Here is a 26,040-nt window from a genome sequence, read left to right as displayed (position 1 = left end):
AATCCCATAGAACTTTACAGTCTCGGGTATTCCCATGAGTAAAGTGGCATGCCCTCAGAGGGAAGCAGAAGGTACGGGAGACCTTATTAATGGAGAGCCTGCATTATTGTTGACCATATTCATCATACACTGAACAACTGTTTCCAGTTTCCACCACTTGGACAGAGCTGGAGAACCAGGTGGCGCAGTAAAGTTTGTGTCAGCAACAGCTCCAGCCCAATAGCAAATAACCTGTAATCTCCAGCCTGTTGTTCTGTTGTTTGACACAAATACATGATGGTGTATGTGTATCGTGTTGGCATTAAATTGGAATTGTAGCGTCCTTCTGGCAAGGCAAGGTATGCAAATCTTTTCTCAGCTGAGTACCAAGACACATGCAGTGAAATGAAATTAAATGACAGGAAATTAGTTGCAGTGGGTAGCTCATCCCATCACACAATAGGGATAAGAGTGGTCACGTTTGCCTCAAGAGCAGGGCGGAGCAGGTAGCGAGCAACAGATAAATTCCACTCATTGGTCAGAAAGTTCCACCTGGGGCAGCATGGCGGGGTGACCTTGTGGATGGCTTGGCACGGTGTCAGCTTTCATTCGGAGGGTCTGGCCAGTCAGGGAAGGGGTTGGGTCTGATGGTTTCTAGGGATATGGCGAAGGCCTTCTCAGACAATCGCTTGCATTTGAGGCATGGTTGGCCCTTGGGGTCCAGCCCGAGAGGTCGTGCCGTTTGACTGTACGGCAGAATGGATTGCTTGGACGTGGGGTGTGAATGACTTTTGGGGGTTTGAAAAGGCATTTGGCATTTGAAAAAGTCCAGCTTATGTGCAAATGTGCCGCCGTAGTAGAGGCTTAGCTGCACCGCACGGGACACGGGTGTTTCTGGAACGAGTCCGCGCTGCATTCTGGCCCGCTGGTGTCTCTGATTTATTTCCCCATGATTGGAAGCAGCAGGTGTTGCCACAATGGCTGCTGTCGGTGCCGCTCTGGCGGTAGAAAAACAAACTAACAAACAGCGGAAAGGCTGACAGCTAAAGTCTGCGGGGAGAGCAGCTTTGACCTTCACGTTCGCTGCGTCGCCGTGGCACTCAGACAGCAAAGCCTGCGCGTTCAGGAGGGCACAGAGGAGCCGGTGCCCCACAGGGCGTCAAAACGCGAGGCCGAGATGAAAAAATGACACGTAATTAGCCAAAAGGGAGGTCAAAGTGACCTGAGCTAAGTGGGCTGGTTCCATTAAAGAAATTTCCTTACAGTTAACAATCGGTGTATCCAGTGCATACAAAACGTTTCCCGGGTATTTTTGAGATTCTAAATGACCCTGTAGCTTCTTTGGCCCCTTTTTTTTCCCTTTTTCCCCTTTCAGAAACAGTTCTGCAACAATAGCTTGATTCCCATCCTTGAACCTAGCATTTCTGAAAGTGCATGCCTGTAAGTCTTTGGCGATACAAGGGCAGATCAGAGATGCATTATAGTAGTGCAATGGCTGGAATCACTCTTGTTTCGTGCAAATGGAGAGGAAGAGAGGGGCAGAGACTGCACCGGGCTGCAGAAGTCCTGCTGCTCCCTCTGGGTCAGTCTGGAGCTCTGAGTGGAAAGCTACCATGTCCCGTGCAGCGTGTGGTCGAGGTGGAGCTTGTCTTTTCTGACCCGAGCTGTACAGCGTGCGGTCGAGGTGGACCTTATTATTAGTGGGAGGTGCAAGGGGCCAGAGCTGGTCCTTCTCTCTGCTGTTCCTTTCTCAGTCCATACTCATCCCATCTGGATGGGGCCGCAGTGGGAAGTCCTTCACTTGGAGGACCAGTCTTCCCCTCTGTAATGAGATTCAGGTGTGGACTCAAAGCAGCACCAGCTCCCCCCCCACCCTCCTATTCTGGAGCCAGTGTGACTGTGGGTATGCCCAACCCAAAGCCTGGCATCTCATGGACACAGCGTACCCTTGGCACAGAGCCCCCCTAAGACATGATGGATTGATGCAGAAGTGCACTGCCCTAGTTAACCCACTCACTCTCCCCTCCCTATCCTCCCTCTCAGGTCTTTCCCCATCAGCACAAGCCCAACCACCCCCCCCCCCCCCCCCAACTTAATTGCAAGGTGACCTTGCTAATTAGCTCCACCGGCAGCAAGCGCGGCCGGCGGAGTTTTTTTTACGATGCGGCTCTGCTGAGCATGTCACTTTTTACATGGCCTCGATGCTAAAGCCATTTTATGCCGGACTAATTGTGATACGCTGTGGATATGGGAAACAGATGCCATTCTCAAGTCAGTTTTCCACTGTGGTTTCCTATCCCTGCCTAACCCTGCTTTGGGATTCCTCCACCAGCACCAGCTACTTGTGGTAGTCCGTTCTTGCCCATGCTGGTCTTATTACTCTTGCTTTAGTCCCCCACCCCAAATCTTTCCCCAAGGCCCCCATTAAGGATGACAGATGCCCTCACGCGGGACTAACAGACAAACACAAAACCGATAGGGAGGTGCAGATTTTAAACGCTCCAGGTTTGTTGCCAGGTGTGCGGCTTTGAATGATCTTGCGTGTTTGCATGCTAAAATACCCGGTTAATCTCCTGTCAAAAAAAAGCCAGAGGGTGCGTACACACAGTTGGCGATACCTCGGCTGAATATCAATGCCTGTCTACCTGTTTGTTTGTCTGTTCCCTCAGCATGCTTTCAAATGACTAGCCATAATTATTCATTGAAAAAACCCGAACAGGCTACTCCAGGAAAGGATGCCCCCGTGCGGCACAGCAACTTTTCTTTTGTTTTTGCTGTTGCTTTGTAATACAAATTGAGGTGATTAAGAGGCCGCCCAGGCTGCAGCACAATGATTACACACGTCAAAGACAAGTTCCTGAAGACTGCTAAGCCCATTAAGGGGAAACATCTCCTTCTCCGCTCAAGTGGATGAGTAAATTACAGCGTGTCCATGAAATATTAAACAGTGTGAGCGATGCTAAATATCATGGAACAGGCAGCACAACAGAAGGGAAAGAAACTGATCCTGGCCGCCGAGGTTAATTTTTCTAGCTTATGTTTCCCGTGCCAAACAGCTGCACTAACACACCGTGTTGTGCAGATCGCACAGTTGTCTGTTGTAGTTTGGGTGGTGGGGGGGGTTTGTGCGGAGAAGAGGCTGTGATGAAGATGCTCCAAGCGCAGAGTGGAGGGGGAGCTCTGATCTGTTGCGTTAGAGGGGTTTTTCCTGCAGCCGGTGGCCGATTCAAATTAGTCCCCTTTACAGCCGTGTTTTACAGCGGTTGCCACCCCGGCTTTATTAGTGACTCGTAAGTTATGATCTGCCATCGACATTGCACATATTTAACAAGGGGCCTGCCATCGACACCCCGAGCCCCGCCCACTCCGAGACGCTCTTTGAAGCGGGTAACCCCTCTGTCGCTGAAGCGTGCCAGGCGTACAGCCCGGAGCGCGTGGGGGCCCCCTCAAAGGCCGAACACCCCCTGCTTTTTTACAGGGGCCCGTGTGAGGAAGGTCACCTGGGCCAGGAGGGGACACACGTGGCGTTCATGCCTGGCCCACCCCTCGTCTCCCCAGTCCCCCCCCGCCCATATTTCTGCTGCCGCTCAGTGTTCTTGCGCTGTACCTCAGACTTATGTTCACCCCACTTTCTTGTCTCTGTCGGCACATGGCTTCTCCCTGCGCTCCTCACAAAAAAAAAAAAATCATCAGTATTGCTTTGCGGCCTGTCCTTTGTTTTTAAAAAATTGGAGAATAACATGAAAAGCGGTAGAAACCCTGATATTTACCCAGCAGTGCAGTGCTCCCATACCCCCAGGAGGAAATGATTGGTTCCATGTGACCAATCACATCCATCAGCTTCTACTCCAGATGGCACTGTTTCATGAAGCCTTTGGATGTAGGCTTGGTTTGATAGCTGAAGTTCAACACCCTCACTGTACGCCCCAGGGAACACTGATATTCCGGTTCCAAAAAAAAAAAAAACACATGACGGGTCTTGTTGTCTCGTTGGAGTGTACATTACAGTACCAAAAGGCATGATCAGCCAAACCCACTGAAATGATTTTGCCGGTGTCAACAACATGGACGGCTGGAGCTGGTCCAGCCCAGCACTCCAAATGCACAACGCTCCCGTCATACAACTATCAATCATATTTTATGAAAATTGAAAAGGGAATGAAATATGGAGCTCGGAGCCCTGCCCTTTCCCTTGTGAAAGCATCCCTGTGATGCACTGGATGGGTAGATGAAGCCTCGTCTGCATGTGAATAGGTTTTTTTTTTTTTTGCATTTATTTTTATATGGAGTGATAATAGCAGGCTTAGCGTTCCTGCTCGCTGATTACAGGCCTCCATCAGGGGGAATTTCTGCTGTCAGCGCTAATGAGAATAAAAGATACAAAGCTGGTCCGTGAAAACCAAGGAAAAGGTTATTGAAAGGGCCAGCTCGAATGATCCGGGATGCAGTGGCAACGCCTTTTAACGGGGCAAATTACTCTTTGAAGCATGGAGACAAATTTACCAAGCGTTTTCTTTCTCTCTCAGTTTGATCTGAAATAATATCTGTTTGAAGCTATTTTCATGCCATGGCTCAGCAATTTAAAGAGAGAACACAGCTGCATATTTTTAGATAGCAGATCTGTACTCTCTGTGTAGAGTTGAACGCACACCATAATTCGCCGGGCAGGGGCAGTAACTGAAAATACGAGGCCCAATGTATGCGTTGAGAATTTATGTGCTTTATTAATACTAAGTGGGGCACTTACTTTATCAGATTTGTGTGTTCAGTGGAAATCAGGCTGGATTTCGGAGTTCCCTGCCCTTTGTGGTTTGGCCCCGTTCTGCCAGGGTCTTTCATGTCCAGCTTTTTCATGTTTTTACTCCCGTTTGCCAGGGGTTTCCTCTCCCGAGGGCCAGCTAATGCAGGCCATATGGAGGGGGACATAATTCAGCTTCAAAGCCCAGCCTACCTGGCTACTGTTGCTGCCAACAAAAGGGGCAGCCAGTCCTTTTCATTCTGCGTGAATGTAAAATTATAATTAGAAAAGAACATCCATTCACAGAGGTGAGGCTTTAAGTGAGCTTGATTATTGGTGTCCTTGGTTTTTCCCCTCAGTAAATGAAACCGACTGACCAATGAATCTCACGATATATGTACAGAACATGCAGACTTAGGTAGAAATGACTTATATTTCAGGTAAATGTTACTGACTGTGTGAAGTTTTTTTCACTCCAATAATTATTTATGCCTTCTTATAGTTAATCAGTATTCAAAATGGAAACAGGGACCATTAGAGTGTTCACAACCAGGCTTCAGAAACTCTCCACTCTACAGACAATAGGAGTAGATGATTTGTGCAGAATGGCCTGTTCTCCTTATTAAATGCCTTATGTTTATGTGTAGTTTCCATCTTCCATCTATCTTGTCTATCATATACATCTAGACGGCATATACAGTCAGCCATTGGATTCTTTTGCACTTTTGAAAATCTAAATTGTTTGCATTGTTGTAGTTATGACAGAAGTGCTGTGATGTGTCTGCAGTTGCTCCAACTGAGACAGCTGGATTCTGAAATCAAAAGCCGAGTCCACCATTAATTTCCCAAATCATACAAAGCGTCACTTACCGAATGTTTTCAAGGAAGGTGTTGTCTGTAAAAGGCACGGTGTTGTCTGTAAAAGGCACTGGATATCAAAACTTTCTGATTTAAGCGAAAAGACACAACCTGACCGTGATTTGCCGCAAACAACCATGTCTCATTTGACTCCGTTTGAAATATTAATCCCTCTGGTGGTCGCATGTGGTATTGCAGTTCATTCCCTTTATTTTTTTCTCCAGCAGAAACACTGTAAAGGTATATTTGTGTTCTGTTCATCACTTAGCCCGGATCATTAAGTTTAATTGTATATTCACTGGACTAACCTATTGTAGAAAATGCCGTTTTACCTTAGATTTCCTACATCCGCCTGTATTGGCGACATGCAGATTGATGTCACACGGCAGACGTGTCATAATATTGACAATGTCATAATGGAAGGGTAATATAATGGATTGCTACATTGACATTCCAGCATGACAGTGTCAATCCTGTAACGGTAGGTGGCTATCTCAGGGGCAGGCAGAAGCGCTTGCAGCCGTCAATTAAAAGCAGTCCCTGGGCAGCGTCAGCCTTCGCTCCGAGGTAGCCACAGTGCTGGCGCAATACCGTCTGCTGCAGGCAGGAAGGACACGGGAACCGCTCTGCAAGACGCACGCTTCGCCTCCACTGTTTCGCAAAACTGCATGAATGCAGAATGTTTTCTCTAGCGGAGGACAGCTTCCACCAGACTCCAGTTGCTGGAATACTTACTTTAAAATACCAATGTGAGGAAGAAAAAATGAAGAAAAAGAAAAGAACTATTACACAAAAGCTGTGCGCATTCTATTCTCTGTAAACATTTCGCTACCAGTGATTGGCCTGCACATTTTTTTCACTCTTTGAAACAATCAAGTGGCTGTGTGATGTATTTCAAGCTCGAGGTGGTGTGCGCACATTACGGGGGGGAAACAAGAATGCATAGAAGTCTTTCATTTTGTCTCCGCAAAGGTAACTTAGCCAGATCATTAGTGAGTGGGGGGAAGCCAACCACATAAATCATTCCAATTCCGATATGCGCTTTCTTCAAATTTGGTTTGGACTCCGGTCTGATTTGCGGACGATATCGATCGGCATTCTTTTGGTCAGTGAATCCGCGCAAAACAAACAAGCGCGGCAGCGTGGTGAGCTGCGGGTAGGAATGCGCGAGGAATGGAATGAGGACCCCGCCGTGGCCGCGGCCAAGACCGGCAGGTGTCTGGCCGCCTCTGTGTCTGTTGGAGCGGGGCTTTATTTAGAGTGCACTGCAACAATTAGAGAACACCGAAAGAAAGAAACATGCTGCCACGTGTTTGCTTTTAAAAACTCTCCAGGTCTGTGCCTTTCTCCCTGCGCTTAAAAAATAAACAACGCACGATCTTCATCTTTATGCGCAATTTCTAAATGGCCCAGATAAAAATAATAAATCCATAAGCAAAATGATTCATAATTTACATTTGAAGATGCAGAAGATGGGTTTTTTTTATACACGGAGACAAACGCCTAGCGGTGCATGACGTTTGCTTTCTGTCCCACTTGCAGTTTGTTGGCCAAAAGTAATCACCCACCAATCCGGTTTTAATGAAATGTAAAGTCATATAAGGTAATTGGGGGGTTGTTTTATTTTTCCACTAACCGCCGGAGCCCAGAAGCTGTTAAGTAATGCATACAGCAGGCTTGTGAACCGGCTCCATGGCTGAGAGGAATGAGCGCCTTGTTTCCACATGCCAGCCAAAGCTGTGGCAGTTTGAGAGTGCCGCGCCATAACGCGGCGATCGGTAGCTCCAGCCGTTTCGCTCCAGAGCTTCACACAGCGCGCCCGCGGGAATGCCGTGCCACCGTAACGCACGCTCCCACAACGCCTTCCAAAGGCTCCGTCGTACCCAGGCTGCGTCGCCTGCCACTTCGTTTGCATTTTTTTTTTGCTTGACATCTATAAATTTCAAGCGAAAGCACCGTGGAACTTGACACCTAGTCTTACCTTTCATATTAATTTTACACCCGCTTCTCTGATCTGTAACAGGGGCGGCGTTACTCATTATTTTCCCAATTTATTTAAACCGCTTTGGCTCACACCCATCATCTATGTGCGTAGTCCCGCATACGGCTCCCTAATAAATCCAAAACCAATAGCCAGCATGTCTGCTTGCCTTAACTTACCAAACCTTGCAAAACTCACAAAGTCACAAAGTCTTTCCTTGATTGTGTTTTTTTCTTTCTGTGTATACAGCATTGGATTTATATATACTTTATGTGTGCACATATTTAATTATTAACATAGCCAATTCCCCTTTCCAGGGTAAGTTCCATAGCTTTTTCCACATTTTGGTTCATATTTTATGCGTTGTCCATTCATACAGATGGATACTTACTGAACTAATATGGGTTAGGCGCCTTGATCATGGGCAGAAAAGCAGTGCTTCACCTGGAAACTGAAAGTGGACCTTCAGGTCTCGATCTCAAGCTCTCCAGCTCCACACTGACACCCATGAGTCGTTGCGGGCTAAGTGTTTGTGTGCTGTATATGTATGAGTGAGTTGCTGTGTTTACACACACTCCGTGGTGCTCTTCCATGGAGTGTGTGTGTGTGCTGTATATGTATGAGTGAGTTGCTGTGTTAACACACACTCCGTGGTGCTCTTCCATGGAGTGTGTGTGTGTGTGTGCTGTATATGTATAAGTGAGTTGCCGTGTTTACACACACTCTGTGGTGCTCTTCCATGGAGTGTGTGTGTGCTGTATATGTATGAGTGAATTGCTGTGTTTACACACACTCCGTGGTGCTCTTCCATGGAGTGTGTGTGTGTGTGCTGTATATGTATGAGTGAGTTGCTGTCTTTACACACACTCCATGGTGCTCCTCCATATCCCATTTGTTCACTGCAGTTTATGGCAAAATCTCCCCAGCTGTCAGCTGATGCTGGATGATGCTCGCTGTAGACTGTTTGAAGGTGTGGCTAAACTGCTCTGGTATGAACGCTCCAACATTGGCGCAGCCACAGAAGCGCTCTTATCTGTGGGCTACCGGCCCTGGTCTCTGGAATTCTCCCCAAAAGCCGCTCCTCACCCTCCTCGTCTCCATCGTTTCTCGGTCCGTTTCCCCCACAGTGGCTCTTGGCCCTCTGTCTCACCTCACATTCACGTAACGTCTGCAATTTTATTATTATTATTATTTTTTTTTTAGCTGTGGACATTTTAAATGCTCATCTTGTGACATTTTAGAAATGACTAGTTATATTGTCGAACTGACCCACAGAAGAGTCATTAGTGAATGTACGATGCCCGGAATTTAGTCATCTGCTATAAACCTGGCCCAGGCTTTCTACTGGGCTCCTGAAGTCTGCCGCCTCACTGGCGACCTGACTCACCATGCTCTGACTGTATTCAGCCTGTTCCTGTAGGGGTTGTTAGTCAGGGTTCAGCTATGTCGCAGGGCATAGAACTTGTATTCATTCGGCTCTGAGAGTATTGGCTACATCCTGCTTCGCTTTGAATGAACCAGGACCTTTAGGGGACCCTAATTTTAGGACCCTTAATTCACTGATTGATTACCTTTGGAATGTAAGTAATCCAATTCCTCTTTTGGTATGAAGGAATGCATTCACGTGCTGGGTGGTATTTTTAGTTATCAGAAATCTCTAGATTGATGTAATCATTCTAGTGACATTTACAGGATACAGTACATAGCTTGCCACAGAAAGTAGATACTACCGTGGGTATAATTCTATCCCTGTTGACAAACATACCATATGCTTTGTATGGAATCAATGATATGTTTTTCTTTTTTGTTCCCTTTCCCAAGGGTCCACCTGGTCCAAAAGGTGACAAGGTAAGCAAAAATATATGTTATTAACATAAGTAACATTTTTCATATTTTATCAACAGATCCAGACTTTGATTTCCTACCAGTTGGAACCTCCCACCATGTGCTCTCCCTTAGACATGTTATTGGAAGTCATACTGAAGGAAACAGTTGTCTCAACATGAACCCAAGCCCAGTCAACATCTGTCACCCCATCATAAACCTTGCTCCATATGTTCTGGTCAGAAGAGTGAGCTCATGCTTTGACTTCATTCCTAATTAGAGCCCTTTTACAAAATGTATTCTATGTGGTGCTCTGCATTTCCTGCTTAAGTGTGAAGTCCTCTTTAACCTCAAGCCTTCCTCACTTCAAAATATTCAAATCCCCCACAGCATCCACAGAAACTGAGACACACCACATTAATGACTTGACACCAGGTCTTTAATGGTCTGCTGGGCCTGCTTTCACAGACAGGAAACTAAATGTGAAAAATAAGCATCCTGGCTCTGTATTAGTTTGAAGATTGTTCTCCGCTCTCCACAGACTTGCTCCACTTCAAATGATTAAAAGTGTCTCAATATCTGTGGTTCTTCGCATTACACGCAATGGAAAATACTGAGTGGAGACTTCCTTACATCTTGCATCGACATTCAAAGGCCCATGTACTTTACTGGGCTATGAGGCACAGGTCATTATTCAAAATGCCCCGTTGTTTATGTAAGTTTGACTCAGAGGACAAACAATTCAGAGCTTTGGCATTTAAAGAGGGCCCTATTTGGCAATTTTTGTGCTCCCGATCAGGATTTTGCTTCTGTGAAATATTACTCTGTGGACAGAGGGGAGGAGAACATGTTCCTTGACTTGATTTGTTCCGTTTCCTCCGGTGGCCCCAGTCATTCATTGCTTCATTCATTCATTATGTCTTTCTCCTGCTATCATTCATCGGTCCATGGGCCTCCCAAAACCAATTCCACTTGTCTTTCCTGAGGCATTGTGAGCCTAATCAGGACTTTTCACATTAACAGCAGTTATTCCAGAAACAATGAATACATGCACCATGGTCCAGAACCTCCTCTCTTCCAGAGACTGGATTTGAAGTCATTGCTGCAAATGTGGGTAATTAATAGTTGCTTAATTTAGACACACAGTTCCTTAAAAAATGTAACTGTAGCCTCTGCTGTTCAATTTTTTTTCCCTAACTCCCTACATGGTAGATTAAACCTGCCTCAGATAGCTTGCCAGTTTAGCTGCAGTGGTTTCTGCTTTGGTTTCTCATTAAAGGGAACCTGGCCACAGTCTGAGGGGGTCGTGATCACGCTGTACTGAAAACAGCTCACCTGGGAATACTCTGAGATCACTGAAATCCTCCAATGGGTTCATGATCCCTGTGACCCCCATCTTTAAACTTCATCTGTAATCCTGCACGACGCTGGGGTCTCTCTAAACTGCCAATCACTGAGTGCGTGGAATTCACGGACATGCTGAATAATTTTGGCCGATAGCTGATGCAGTCACTCGTACAGTAGGTTGCAGATGAAGAGAGCGTTCTCTGAGGTAGTGTTTCTCCAGCGTGCTCTGGGTAATACATTGTGTACTCTGCTGTTCCAGTTTAGCTTTCGCTTAATTGGGTTTGATTGAGCTGCATGTTGAACACTGATCTAGAGTTTACCTCGCTTAAAAAAGTATCTGTTTGTAATTTGTCATAGTTTGTTAGGGATTTTTGGAAATATTTATAACAGAAGGATACAAATAAAGGTGTTTGTATGACTTATTTGTATTCATTTCAGCTCTGTAGTGATTCATTAGTGATGTTTTTCTATTGTACAGATTACTTATTCAAAGTGGCCTAGAAAAAGCAACTGGGCAACCAGTAAAATTGACTAAAGATAGCTGCACCAGATTTGCTCATCAGATATTCACAAAAGTGAATTCAACAAATAACTGTGTTTTTTCTTGCATAACAGAAAAATATGTCCAATAACATCAATTTTCCACAAATAAGATATAGAAGACCATGTAGAAACACACAGACAGAGATATAGGTCTGAGGTAAAGATCAGTGTCTAACAGCTCCAATCAAACCTAACACAATGAGCACTTACTTGTAAGCAAAACATGGTTGAGTGTGCATGGTGAGTCCCTGGAACTAGGCTTGAGAAACACTATTCTAAGGTTTTTTACTCTATGGCTTAGGCTCCTCTTACCAAAGCCAGATTCATTGAATTATTAAACTGAAACTAGAGAAAGTAAAGAAAGCAAAAATATTTTATCAGGTGTTTTTTTTTTTTTACTGCCATTTTACTGTTATTTTTCAAAAGTTTATTCAAATAGCTTGAATCTTTGGTTCATATTCAAAGTTCCAACTTTTCATTGGGCACAGTGCAGCTTGCGCAAGACCAGAGATAATCAGGAAACGTGGCTCTCGTGGGGGCTGATAACCTGTAGGTTATACGGTATACCTGTAGGTTATACGGGGGTGTTGCCCATACCCATGTCTGTGCTGCCTCCTCTTGGAATGCGACCCTCAGCTGTGACACCAGGGTGGAATCAGACCCCCATCGAATGCTCCTCCACCACTTCACCTTTGTCTGCACAGTCCAAGCCTGCCTCTAGTTCCCAACAGAGAGCAGCCAGTGGGAGTCCCTCGTCCCAGCTGCAAACTCCAGAGTCAGAGGGCCCTCTGAAATCGCATGGGATTTCTTGCCTCCCTCTCCCTCTCCCACCCCCTATCCCCCCACCCATCCCCCCACCCCCCCCCCCACACACACACACACACACACACACACACACACATACACACACAGACACACACACACTCACCCACTTCACGTCAGTCTGTGTTATCATAAGTGATTTTATTCTCCGCCGCAATGAATATTTGAGGTTGGCTGTATTGTAATCTCTCATCAATGTGTTTTGAATTATACTTCTGCGGTGTTTTTTCCTCTGTGTGGGACAGGCTGATACCAGCATTCAGAATGAACTTTCTCCTTTCTTACAGGGGGACCAAGGCGACCAGGGACCGCGGGTATGTGGAGCACTGTGGAGCCTCTCTCGCTGCTGATCAGTGTGACTCTATAGCATGTCTCACGTGTGCAGAGTGCAGATTGAGTGTTTAAAATGCTGTGAATGCTGTTACATTTGCCTGCCTGAGACCAGCGCTGCTTCAGTGATGAACATTCATTAAGAATAGGGAGGCAGAACTTCCAGCACATGAAGGAAAACCCTTGTTACTGCTGATCATTCTCTTCATTTATTACAGATGCTGTTGTCTTGTTTTATTTTGTTAGCAGATACCTTTGTCCAGGCTAAAGCACAGTGATTTTATGATTGTGATGTATTGCGTTTAATCCATTTCCATACAGATTTGTGTTCCGCTAAACAGTGGTTCCTTGAACAATCTCCCTGCATGGCATGTACACTCAGAGATGGTCAGCATTACAACACGAAAGTCATGTTTGTTCAGAAATTTTGCATTGTTTCAAAACCTCTCTTTCCAAAAGTCCTGAATAACAGTGTCTATTGAAGCATTCATTGATATGATTGTTGAATTTCACCCCAAATGCCAAATCAGTTTTATAACGCTAATGACAGTTATTTCTAGAAATTATTCCTGGTAATGTCCGGGAGCAACTGAAATTAAAGACAGAAGTACAGCTAAATACATCTCTGTGACAAACCTGACGGGCACTTGCATAATGGCAAAAAAGCACATAGGTCTCTGGAGCGGAATCTTTAATTCATGATCAATCAATTTCAAAAACAGAAATAATTCTTTTTATCCAAATTAATCGAGGTATTTCATTTCATTGATTTATTTCATGGACTCTGAGGTTGGATCCAAACAGCCTTTGTTATAAAACCCTGATTTTCAACCAAGTCAGTTTGTTTAAAGTTTCCGACTGTGAAGCCAGTACTGAAGTGAAAGCACATTTTGTCTGTATCCATCATTGCAGGCACATTGTGTGGGCTGGACTCCCTGAAGTGACTCTAATTGATTCCTGGGGACCCAGGGCCGCTCTAAGGTTATGTCTTAACTAAGGGTGATGGTGTGTAAAGGTTTCTGCAGGCCAGTTAATCACATCTGGTCCTGCCACCCTACTGAAAGAGTTCACAGGAACATCTCCAATTTACTTGTGCCACATGCTTTTCCTATGGAGACATGTTTTGTATCTCTTCGAGAGATCGTCAGGCTCAGGGTGATAGCTTCTCCCTGAGTATTCCTATTCAGTCACTTTCCAGCCCAAACCAAAAAAGTAAATTCCCTCAGCAAATACACAAACCAATTTTCTTCTATCACATGTGCATATAACATCTATATAAAGTGACAGTAGCGTTAGAGGTGAGCGGCCGGCTGGTCCTTTCAAAGCGGTTGTCCAGTCTCATCCAGATGCTGTGAGGACACCATTCGGCGTGATTCACGGAGCGCACCAAACAACCCACCAGACCTTAATTAACTCTCAAAAGTACCTCATTTGATTTGGGCAGGGGGGACAGATTTTGCCCTGATAGTGTTTCTAGGATTAGCTTTCGATTCCCCCCCCCCGCCACCATGGGAATTAAACCCATCCACTACGAAGCTAAAACTATTCATCTCACACGCCGCAAGGCCAACGAAAGAGAAACCTCAGCTGCCCCCTCGTCCACCGCTCTGAATAAATAAATAGTGCTTTAACGGTCCCCCCCCCCCTTCGCTCTGCAAGGATCAAGCCTCGGAGTGTTTGTTTAATTAACTTACCGTCATGAATGCCCCCATCACACGAGTGCTGAAAACTGCAACGAGATGGAGCGAGAAGCGCTCACCACCAAATCAAATTATCCACCGAGATGACATATTGACTTTGCACATTAAATTAGTAGGTAAATGTAGTAGAACTAAATTATGGGCTTGCAGGGAAAAAAAAATTGCCCGATGAGAGAAGCTGAGTGAAATAGGAGAAGCGATACTTGCTTTCACCGTGCCTTTGTTGAAGTAAGATGAACTTTCTTCAGGAGAAAGCTGTGGCGCATTATTGCTTATTAATGTTCTGTGGAAAGTCATGATTAGAGTAATGATGTGTATATGAGCTGGTGTTTATTTGGATAAATAACTGTAAAGCCGATCGTTTGACAGCCCAGAAGAGGGGATTACATTGAAAGTACTTGAGATAAAACCTAAACTCTACAACAATACAATTTCAAAAAGTCCAGATGCTGTTTCACAAAGCCACTTAAATCTGAGTTTTGAATTAATTGAACTATTTCCCAGATATGCTTGTTGTAAACTATTTAATGATAAAAAGTTTTCCATGGTCACACTTAGGAAATTCTTAAAATGAGGATTGACATTGACAGAGTTGACATTCTGAAAATACTCACGGAAAATACTGAAATATATCTGACACCAAACAGGAAATACCTTACTGTGGTAAACACTTCACAAAGCAGTTCTCACAAACGTTGTATGCCTTGTGGTTCTTCTGACCCTATGGCTGGTCAGAAAATAAACAGGTCCTGCACATGTGGGTTAATAATGGTCAGCCACTCCAACACCACCCTTTCCACATGGCAAGATTAACAGCAACGGGTCAAAGGTCGCTGTGAGAATCATAGCGGAAATCTGCAGAAACCTGTGTGTAGGAATGGCCTCAAAATCAATGATTCCTACTCAGGGGGTCAGCTGTCAATGATTCTGTTCCCAGCCACCCTCACGTAGAAGGGTCAGCAGCTTGTGCAAGCCGTGTAGGCCCAGTGTAGGGTCATGGGGTCAAAGGGCAAACAAGCAGAAAATAAAACAAGTGGCCTGAGCCCGGCCTCCAGTAATGCATTATGGGTGGAATAATGGTGAGAATTGTCCGTGGGAGGTGTGTGGCCTGCTGGCTAATGATCCCACTAACAGCTGCCTCTAGGAAGCAGTGCGATATGAATGCAGTTACCTGAAACCGAACACCCTAAAGGGTTAAAAAACTGTGAGTAATTGGATAAAGAATTGGCCTGCTGTTCCTGCTGTCTTGTAGTCTGTTGTATCTGCAGTTACAGTGAGGGTTTTAGTGTTGATTGATGTCACTGACAGATGCAGCGTACAACATTGACATCTCCTAACTATTGATCTCTATAAAGGCTGGCGACATTATTCCATTTCCAAATGTTGTGTGATCTCCTTAAATTGTTGACAGCGTTGCTGCTGAGAATCTAAGGGCTTTATTATGATGCTTTTCTGAAATATTTGTGTTGCGTTGGTCTTCCAGACAGAGTTGCGCAAGCCCCCTAACAAAGCTGTAAACCCCAGCTGGAGCAATAGTATGAATGTAAATTTGAATTCATCAAACCCATCTGGAGACAGAGAATCACTCAAAGGCACACACTGTCAGCTCCATTACATACTTTACCAGGATAATACGATTTCCCATTGGTGGTGGGGTGGGGGCACTGCATGTTTACAAAACAGCAATCATGCTGCCACAGGCAAAGATGATAATGCAGATTTAACTGACACTGGCCTTCGATTCCGCTCCGAACAGAAACAGGGTGACTTCTGAATGGTTAAGATTCCCAACAAGCCGCTGTGTCGTTATAATTTTCACCCATGTCGACCTAAGCAATTACTTCACAGAATGTGTCAACCCATATCCATGGTGGGGTAGAGGGGGTGTGGGGGGATGGGGGGGGGGGACTGGTGGTATGGGGGGTATAAAAACAACCGCACAGTGTTTTGCTCTTGATTGGGCATACTGCAGACAAGCACATTTACACACAGCTAGGGGACATTGCCATAACACTTGGGCCATTTCACAATGCTAGATTCAAGCCAAGCTGGTGGTGGTGGTGAAAAAAAGAATAAATAAAAAATAAAAGGATTGTATCGACCACTGGAATCTTTTAAAAGTCAGGGAATCTCTGTAAATTCTCTAACCGTCTCCGAGCCAATCAGTCAGGCCAGATAATAAAACTTAAAGGAATGATGAGAGTCAGAGAGCACCTCGCTTGACTGGAACATGCTGGCAAGTGCAAGGGAAAGATGCTTTGTTTGGCAATTTCCCAGCAACCCTTGCGCTCACTTGTGCCCACTTCCATTTTCATCCTCGAGATGCTGTGCCTATAAATAATTTGGTGGGAAATATTAGTTGTTCGTTCGCCATTCATCTGAGTCAGTTTATTGTCTGGAGGATACGCTACGTTTTCAAGTGGTGTGTGGAAACGGAACACAGTAAAAGTCGCCTCGTCGCTAAGCATTCTCTCTGACCGGACAGAGGCGGGGGCGTGCTTCGTGTTAAAAGATGTGCATTTTTTCAATCTCTCCTCTCATGTATTTGTTTGGTGGGGGGGGGGGGGGGGGGGGGTCCGGCACTTGGATCATGGTGAATTTAACGAGTCCCATATGACTGCTGCTGGAAGCGACTGTTCTCTCCCCTCAACACATTCATGTTAACACTTTTAAAAATATATGTATAAAACATTTATTTAGAGAAATATTGCACTACATGCTCTCGTATAAAATGTGCAAGAGTGCGTGATATTATCGTCGACAAACGACAAGTTGACATTTGCATGCTCCAGTACTATATACTCCAGTCATATTCTGCATCAGAGGCAGCAGGTGATTAAAGGGAAAAAGAAACCTGATGTTTTTTTTTTCCTTTTTTCAAAAAGGTTTAAATTCCTGACTGAGTTCAGAAACATGAACAATGAATCTTGTTGTTCAAGGAAATGTCATATTGAAAATACTGTGCTTTTGAAATTGAAGTAATGAGTTGTCTTATTTTACCAAATAAAAGTGCAAATCCCTCTTTGGCTGAAAACCCTTTGTAATTCAGGCACTCGTTTAAGGACTGAGGCCAGTTTTTACCCATTCCAGCTGACACACGAGGCATATCCTTTTCCATTGTTCCCTTTGCCCGAGTATATCATGGTTGTCACTACCATCATTATTAAAGTAGTTCACTGTATTGAATTTTCATTTGTTTGCTTTTGAAATGTTCGGTGTGCCTTGCAACCGATCAACATTGCATTCACACAACACTACTCTGCCTCACACACTGTTTTAGCCCAAACAATCAGGCTTGTCTTTTTGCAATCACCCCCAAACTGATCAGTTCTGTTAATGTATGTATGCCATGCTGTCAGGTTAGGTCCATGACAGATTGCTCAAGACCCCGAGTATGGGGTGGTTTAGTGGATACTCTGTTTAATAGAGAAAGTTCTCAAAGCCAGTTCAGTTCTGTGGCAGAGATCCCGCTTTTTGAGGGTACTCATCTATCCTATAATACGAACAGAATATACTTCCTCTGTTTAACGGACGTGCTCTTTTCTCCTCTGAACCAATACAATTGTGCGGAACACAAATCTCTTGCATCATGTACATTTTTTAATTTCCTGGAGGAAGGTATCTGCTAATTAATGAAATCAGGCTTTGTAAGAACACTTATTGATTGTGAAAGCACCCTATGCATATCCATTAAGAAAACAGGAAGGGACTGAAGGTTGAGCTGGCACTTCAAATGGGCTTTGCCAGGATTAAAATGGACTATGCCCATTATGTCCAGTTAATCAGTGGAAGCATTTAAAGTGTGTAAATAAAACTGTGGATGATAATGGTAACAGACACTTTTCAGTGTGTTGGTATGCCACTCTTTCCTTCTGGAGCGATTGAAAATAAGGGCATCTGTCTTAATCATTATTGCTCAAGGGTAAAGTTGAATTCAAGAGGCATGAATGTTCATATGAGCAAATCTAAAAGGACAAAAGGAAGATTTCCACTCAGAATTAGTTTATAACATTTCAGACATTTTTTTGGTCAGGTGAAACCAAAGCTATACTTTTGCAAGCTACTGTAATTGCTAGCTGCTGGTTCGGCTGAGGTTATGACCAATAATTCTTGCAAATGAAAAGTGTGTCAGCATTTCAGTGTTTAAGTAATGCATGTGCTCATTTTTGTTATTAGTGTGTTTGGTTGTTTGTTTGTTTTTTTTTTAAAGCAATTTTGTTGTCACTTGTAAACTGGAGCTGAAAGCATTACTCCTTTGAGGCGTAACTGTCTTTTTTTGTTTTGTTGTTTTTTTTTTTTGTGCTGCGCCTGTGTCATGTCTGCATGCCCCGCGTGATATCTGTCTTGTGCCATCCTGTGCTGTGTGTGTCTCCAGGGACTACCTGGCCTACCCACTATGGCGGCTTTGCACAGCAATCAGATCCTGACAGTCAAGGTTTGTTGGTAGTGGCCTAGGTGTTTGGTCAGGCCTCAGGACCATGCACACTGAGAACCGAGTCGATGCGGGTCTGTCCACAACGGACAGGTATGCTTAGCTGCTGATGGACACCCAGCAGAAGCGACCCTGATTAGATCGGGATCGATCCTGACTTGACTGATCAGGTCCAATCAGTCACCATCCCACCCCCAGCCAGCTACAGCCACTTTCTCCCAACAGAGGCTTTCCTTTCCACGCTAGATGCCAGGGCATTTCTAAAGCAACCAGGCATGGAATTATGTAGGTAGCTTTTACAAACCCAGTAATGCGTAGATGATTAGAAACAGGACTTAATGTTCTGAGCAAGGCAATGGTTTGGCTGGTGACCATCAGCGCTAAATTAGTGGAAAGAACTTGAGAGGGACCATTAAATGATAAACCAAAGTGGCAAAATATTTTTAAAGCAGATATCCACAGTTCACCACAAATCATTTTAGAGCCCTGCCATTTGCAATTGGGCCACTAAACATTCAAAACCTGTGGCACACCCCAGAAAATGATCATCTTGAGTATTAGAACTGAAGTGTTTTAATGAACTTCACATTTGAAATGTATCCTCTGTGTTTTAACTGAACTTAGACTACTCTCGTGCCTTAGAAATGATATGACATGATATAATGGTAAAGTATGATTTAAATGGCGGTGGTGGGGGGTTCACATGCTTCAGGGTATTTCACCGGAACTCCTTTCAGTGTGCAATGCTCCTTTGGTCTGACTTGGCACTAAGCACTATTGTGTTCACGACAGCGCTTTTATTGTGGAGAATTTCACGTTTCTCTGTGGTTTGCAAGCCCACTGTGACATCCAAACGCCCCCTGAAGGGTTGCCAATTATGGGCTCACATACACCAAAACGAGGCCCAGAGTCTTGCGTGGACCTCCATCGTGGAAAAGCATGGATTTCTCCCAGCAATGACAGCGCTGAGCTGATTCTCTATCGCATTCCTAATCTGTTTCTTCTTCTTTTTTTTTGTTGTTGTTTTTGCCCTTATTTCATCTATTGGGACCTCCTCCTCTCCAACTCTCTCCTTCGACCTCTGACCTCTGACCTCACACCTGCTCAGATGGTCTTCCCTAAGATCAATCATGGCTTTCTATCCGCTGATCAGCAGCTCATTAAACGCCGGCTCATTAAGGTAGTGCTTACCCTCGCTCGACTGTCTCTTCCCCAGGAACCTCTCTCCTCCAGCGCCCCCTGCCTTTTCCATTCCAAGTTTGCCTGCCTGTGTTTTCACACGCCAGACCAGACCTATATGCTCTGAAGTGTGGTCGGTGTACATTCCGTTACTCTGAGCCTTGTCGAAAATTGAATAAATAGGCCTTGCTTGGTTTATAGCCTCCACTTAGCACTTGTATTGCAGTAATTTACATTTAAGAAGTCCGGGAGCATGAGAACCTTGCCTGTAAGAGCTCTTTCTATTAGCTGAATAAAATGCATGGTCTCTCCCTCTCAGGCGTGCCCCTAAGGACTTTTACATCCTTTTTTAATACATTTCTACTTGCTGCTTTTTGTGTTTTTAAATTGTTTTTTTTTTATGCCACTAGTGTGAAATTCTCAGTTCATTTGTAGCCAGTTCACAAGCAGAACTAAAACCCTCAGATATATCAAGATGTAAAGAAACACCTGATACAAGTGATTGTATCTCATTATTGAGGAGAGTAAAACCTACAGAAAAAAAGCACTTGCGTTTTTGTAAACAGTTTAAATGGATTTTCTTTTTTACTTTTCAATTAAATATCACCCTTTGTCTGTCACACCTCTGTGTTTTATGATTTTAGGATTTTCTCACTGGTAAAAATGACAGCTGCATGAATGTTTTAATTTAATAGGCATAACTGAAAGCATAATTCCTGGGAGCTATTAAAATGATTACCAAAAACAGCAGATGCAGCGGGGAGTTTCCTCACCAGAACTGATCTCATAGCATTTCACCCATAAATCAATTAATTAAAAAAGAAAAAAATAACACCAAGTCTGCAGACAAAAAGACAAAAAGTGACGGTACTGTGTACCACTGAAAACAGCGACGCAAACTCACTTCCATGTTTCCCATGGAAGGGGTTCCCTCCCTCTTCCCTACCTTGTCTCTCTTTGCAGTAGAGCAGTTCTGTAGAGTTTCTGTTCTGTGCAGAAATGTCTAACCCTGCTTTCCCGTGTTTCCTTATTTCACACTGCTTTCTTCCCCCTTTCTCCCCTCTTGTGCAGGGAGATCAGGGTCAGGCTGGCCCCCCAGGACCTCCTGGACCTCCAGGGGCCCCTGGCCCCAGAGGACCCCCAGGGGACACAGGCAAAGATGGGCCCAGAGGCATGCCAGGGCTGCCGGTGAGTAACACAGAGAGCGTGGAGCCCACGCATCCTTAGGGAAGAGCCCCAGAACCATGGTAAAGACTGAGAAATGACATGCATCATACCCTTTAATGAAAACAAAGCCTGAACTCTGCTGCAACTATTTTTTTCCTTATCTTCAAACACTCCCTTTCTCACTCTCTGTTTCTTACTATGAAATTATGTTTACTTTTTTTTCTGTCTTTCCACAAGAAGTAACTTCTTCCATATGTGTAAGGCTGTCAATAGCATGGTGTGTTAATTTATGTACATTTTGACTGGGGGGAAAAAAAAAGGAATAAAAAAAAACAAAAAGAACAGAAAGCCTCGCAGTTGTTTACTGTTGTAAAAGAAATCTCAGCAGCACCCAAACTGATCCCTGCTCTTTCTGGCAGGATCCACAGTGAGAGTGTAAAAATATTAAGTGTTGTTTATGCGTTTCGCTCCAAGTTAGGTCATTACTGTTTTTCTGACTTGTTTCAAAATGAAAGCAGACTTCCAAGCGTCTTTAGCTTCTTTGTCCTTATTGCACTCCTCACTCACTGAAATACTTGAGTGCTTTTTATGAATCGCCACACAATGGAATCACACAAGTCACCGAGTGCAGTCACTCACAACGCAACAGCGCTTATGCCCACAGTAGTTATTGTCTGATCAGCCAGAAAAGAACAAATTAGGCCGCTTATTTTGACAAATGGTATAGCCTTTTAATGATAGCTGTCTCTTTCCCGGTCCAAATATCACTTTGAAGAGAGCCGAAGACTGCAGATCTTTTTGGCGGAGCTTCTTTCAGACCTCCGTGACAGACGGAAGGCAATCATGGAGGCGCACGAAAGCAGTTTTAGCGGTGGAAACTGAACATAACGTGGATGCCACCTATGAGGGGCCTTAAATAACTCAAGCAGGTTATCACAATAAAATCATCAAGACAGATGCTTCAAAATGCTGTGATCATGTGGAGGAATGATGCTTATGTTGCCCTCACTCTGAATGGACTTCACTTCGTTGACTTTGGGCAGATCTACAGATCTGCTCTCCCGCACACCAGGTTTGTGTGCTTAAACAAATTGTGTCGTGACCTAATTTGTCATCTCTTGTTACAGGGAGACCCAGGAAACCCAGGGGAGCTAGGACCGATGGTATGCCATTAGCTGTTTTACTTGGACTTCCTACCTCACATTTCTGTGTATGCATATAGACAATCCCTTTGATGGTCTTCTGGTTTAATTGTCTCCTGTGATAGTAGTGAATCGGTAGAATTTCAGCACAGTGCAAGTATGTGCTTCTTGGGCTCGCTCATAGCTATCTTTTTCCCTCCACTTGTCCCCTGAATACCCGCCCCTGTTCCTGTTCTCTGTGGGAGTGGCTGATGGTTCTCAGCTTTGGGACCTGAGAACTGTTTGTGCTTTGGTTTGCTCATCTGGGATCATGTGCTTGTGTGTGCTGGGGCAGTAAGTGCCCCATCCCAAACTAGCAAGTGTGATGTCAGGCTTGTTTTGTCTTGTGTCTAAGTTACCGTAATTACAGAGATTGAAATTATCTATGGATCCCGTGATGATCTGTCAGAATACAAAGAGAGAACAAATCTGGTGGGAAGACATTGGGGGCCAGAACTGTAAGTCACCCAGCTGGTGTAGAGGTGGTTTTTAAGGGATTTGTTAGATATCTCTTTATGAAAATACTTTTTAAAAATAACTGTTGTTTCAGTTATTCCATTCTATTCATGTGGGCTGAGGACCAAGTGTTTGGTTATGTAGTTTATGTTCATTGTTGTGTCATACATCTAATATTGTAAAAATCATGCATTTGTGAGGTCTGGGCATTTTTATCCATAATTTCACTTATAAACCCATAGCACCACCCTATAGGAAATCAGCTTTGAAAATTTATGACTGAGAAGCTGCTGCTGCTGTTGCTTTGGGAGGTTATAGTAAGACCATATGTCTATGGCAAACGGCATTCTCTCACGTTTTTCTGTTTAGTCACATCATTATAATTGGTAATCCATTGAACTGTGTGGCACTCAGAAATAAACTAATCCCACTTTAATAGGAATTTCTTCTGTTCCTTAATAATCCATCATCACAAAGCCCTTTGTCAGTAATTCAAAGTAATTTTCTGATATAAATTGAATGACTCAGTCAAGGAAGCTGCCACTTCTATTTAAAACATTCATACTTACAGTGCATTAAGCATCGAATCCTTATCCTAATTTAAAGCCTGATTTATTAGGACCATGTGGGAATTCACCATCCACTGAGATTTAACATGCAAACAACCGATTTTATGAAACGCTGTTAAAAATGTTTATTTTCACACATGAAACCCATTACTGGGGCAAACCGTTCCAATTAACACAGATTGAACGTTGCTTTTGGTGTTTAGCAAATAAGGCATTTAATGAAAGTTCCCTCATAAAAATGCATGGAATATTTCAACCTTAACTGTATCCTCATGCCAAAAAATTGTGAGAACAGAAACTGAACAGCGTTAGGTTTTCAGCAATCCCAGAGGCACTTTCCTCTATGTGACTGTCAGGGCTGGTAAGGAACAGAGAGAAGTCAGGATTCTGGAAGGAGAACACAGGTTTTTTCCAGCACCTTTCATAATCAGCTGTATTCGTCATAATCATAAACAGATTGGATTTGGTCATAGCTGCCTCTGGGTGACAACGCGCCCACCCTGTCTCTCCCGATGGTCCTGTCACTGTCTTTGCCTGGTATTCTCAGTACACATTTGGTGAAGTTCAGGACCTAATCCTGTCTGACACTCACCTACAGATTTGCCTTCTCTAGCCTGGTAACTCATATGTGTATGCATTTTAGCAGGTGATGTTAGGATTTATCACAGAGGGGATAGCTGCTGCAGGTGAAGGATTGTAAATAATTATATCATGTGCATATATTCTGCCATTTTAGCTTTCCTATATTGTTGTTAGATTTCCCTGATAACTGAATGGCTGTATATCATAACCCTGTCTGAGCTAAATTGTAAACCACTGTGAAGTCATAACTAAAGCTAACAAATTTGTTGAGGGGCAAATTATAAATCTCTGAGAGACAGAAGGAATTTCCACTCAGCAAAGTAAAGAAACATTGAGGCATTCCTTCTCATATGACCTTTGGGTTTACTTTTTCAACAGGTCATACGAATGGTGACACTAATGTACTTTTAACAAGAAAAAATGTCTCCATCTGGGACTGCGTCTCCTATTAAATCACCCTGACAAGGGTGAATATATTCTTCACTCTCCTAAAAGGGTATCAAACCACCATCTCAGCACCCAGTGGATTGCGTGTTCTGGGCTGTCAGTGGCTGCATTTTCGGCCCAGACGTTCGGCTTCCGTTTCGTCTTGGCGCTCCTTTCTCTGAGAGCACGTGGCTGCAGAAATGATGATAACCTAAACTCCCCCACCTCCTAAAAAAAAAAGAGATCAGAGATTCAGAAGAAGGCTGGGTTTGTGGAGGTTTATGGAGACATCTTTGAAGCGGTAAACTATGTCTCGGGTAATTGCGTATCTGGAGGGGAGATACAGACACACAAAAAGCATGCTTCTCTAGGCTAATTTCCAGAGCCCTGTGTCCACTTAACAGAGCACAGCGGTTTGATCTAGATGCAATTGTTAAAGAAGAGAAAGAGAAATTCCTCATCTCTCAGAACCATCCAAACATGTGCAGCTCGTTAGGGTGAAGCTCTTGCCTTTCTGCTGCTGAGCAACAAGAAGCAAAAGTATTTGCAGAAATTTGCAGAGTTATCAGGGCCATGAGGTTTATTTTTGGGGGTGGGGGGGGGGGGGTTGGTGGGATGGGGGATGATAAGACCCTTTGCCTTCCAGAAGAGGTTTGCAGCCCTACACACAGCGTGCATTGTAGTGGAGAGATGTTTAGTCTTAAATCTAAACACGGGACATCCGCACAACTCCCACCATTCCACAATCTACCAAAGCGATGCGGCCCACTGCAGCTTCACTGTGTTATTGTTCATTAGACCGAACGAGAACCCGTGGCTCTTTCCCCCCTTGTCAACTGCCAAGTTTTCCAAAGCTCACAGACAGACAGACAGGCAGTTACCGGCAAAGCTCCGATGAAACGCGTTGCATGCGTTCACATTAATGCGCTGTTCGCTGTACTGTGCCGTACACATTCTCGCCTCATTTCCCACCTTCCCCGAGCCAAACATGGAGCGGAGATGTGGAAGCAGATTTACAAGGCGGGAAGAACATTCACAGACAACTTTTTTTATTCAGTAAAGGGCAAGTAATTCATTTCATTCAGTAATTCGGTTTACAAAACATAAAAATAGTAAACAGTAGTAAATATCACTGAAGCTGTATTCATCTGTACTTCTACAAATGTGTATTAGATTAACCAGGGAGCATTCTCATCTATGGCATCGGAGAAGGCCCAACATTCTTGGTTCATGTGTTTTTGAGAAATTCCTATTTGTGGAGGGACCCGTGTCCTTTAAAGCTTTCATGAGACATTCTTCTCCAGATCTGTTCTCACAGATGTCGTTTAGCTGAATATGTCCACAAGTGGCACTGATCCAGGTACAGGAATTTAAGAGGGGCCAGTGAGGTGATCCATAGTTGTCTTTGTCACCTGGATTTTTTTCTTGATTTAGTTATACAGTTGGCACACACCTCAAGACACAGGAAAAGCATCAAACCATGAAACTCAATTGTCTGTTTAGAACTCTGACTGTTGTGTCAGCCTGCTGGATGAAGTCATGGCTTATTCTTAAATGTACTGTTTTGAGTTAAAAAAAAAAAAAAAACTTCTTTGTTGTACACCAACAGACAACGCTGAGGGGAAATATTTTCAGTTGTTCAGTAGTTAATATCAAAATCTGGATTTCTGTACTTCATTCATCTTACCATAAATTAATCAGATATTGTTTCACCGACATGTATTTAGTGAGAAAAACTGAAAATATAACTTGACAACATTCTCTTCTTACCTACCTAACAAACATTGCATTAGACCTGAGAGCAAATGTCTCTCTATAGCTATAGTTTTTCATGAATTCAAGTCCAGTTCAAGTCCAGTGACAAGAAGTATTCCAAAGAGTTATTGCAGGATTAATAAGTCACATATTTATCATATTCAATATGAT

At 44.0% G+C, this 26,040-nt stretch overlaps 1 protein-coding gene across 1 annotated transcript in view; it reads left to right on the top strand.

Annotated features, from left to right (window-relative positions):
- The window catches only part of LOC118793407 (collagen alpha-1(XXV) chain-like), a 165,605-nt gene that overhangs the window by 101,581 nt on the left and 37,984 nt on the right, over window positions 1-26,040 (top strand). The window contains exons 5-9 of the mRNA XM_036551577.1: window positions 9,378-9,404; window positions 12,380-12,406; window positions 19,663-19,734; window positions 20,805-20,921; window positions 22,028-22,063. Of these exons, the coding sequence (XP_036407470.1) occupies window positions 9,378-9,404; window positions 12,380-12,406; window positions 19,663-19,734; window positions 20,805-20,921; window positions 22,028-22,063 (279 nt within the window). The remainder of the gene's footprint in view (window positions 1-9,377; window positions 9,405-12,379; window positions 12,407-19,662; window positions 19,735-20,804; window positions 20,922-22,027; window positions 22,064-26,040) is intronic.

This window comes from Megalops cyprinoides, chromosome 18 (assembly GCF_013368585.1).
Source record: "Megalops cyprinoides isolate fMegCyp1 chromosome 18, fMegCyp1.pri, whole genome shotgun sequence".
In the NCBI taxonomy this organism is placed as follows: Eukaryota; Metazoa; Chordata; class Actinopteri; order Elopiformes; family Megalopidae; genus Megalops; species Megalops cyprinoides.
Note: the sequence above shows the minus strand (reverse complement) of the source record. Positions and strands in the feature narration are given on the sequence as shown.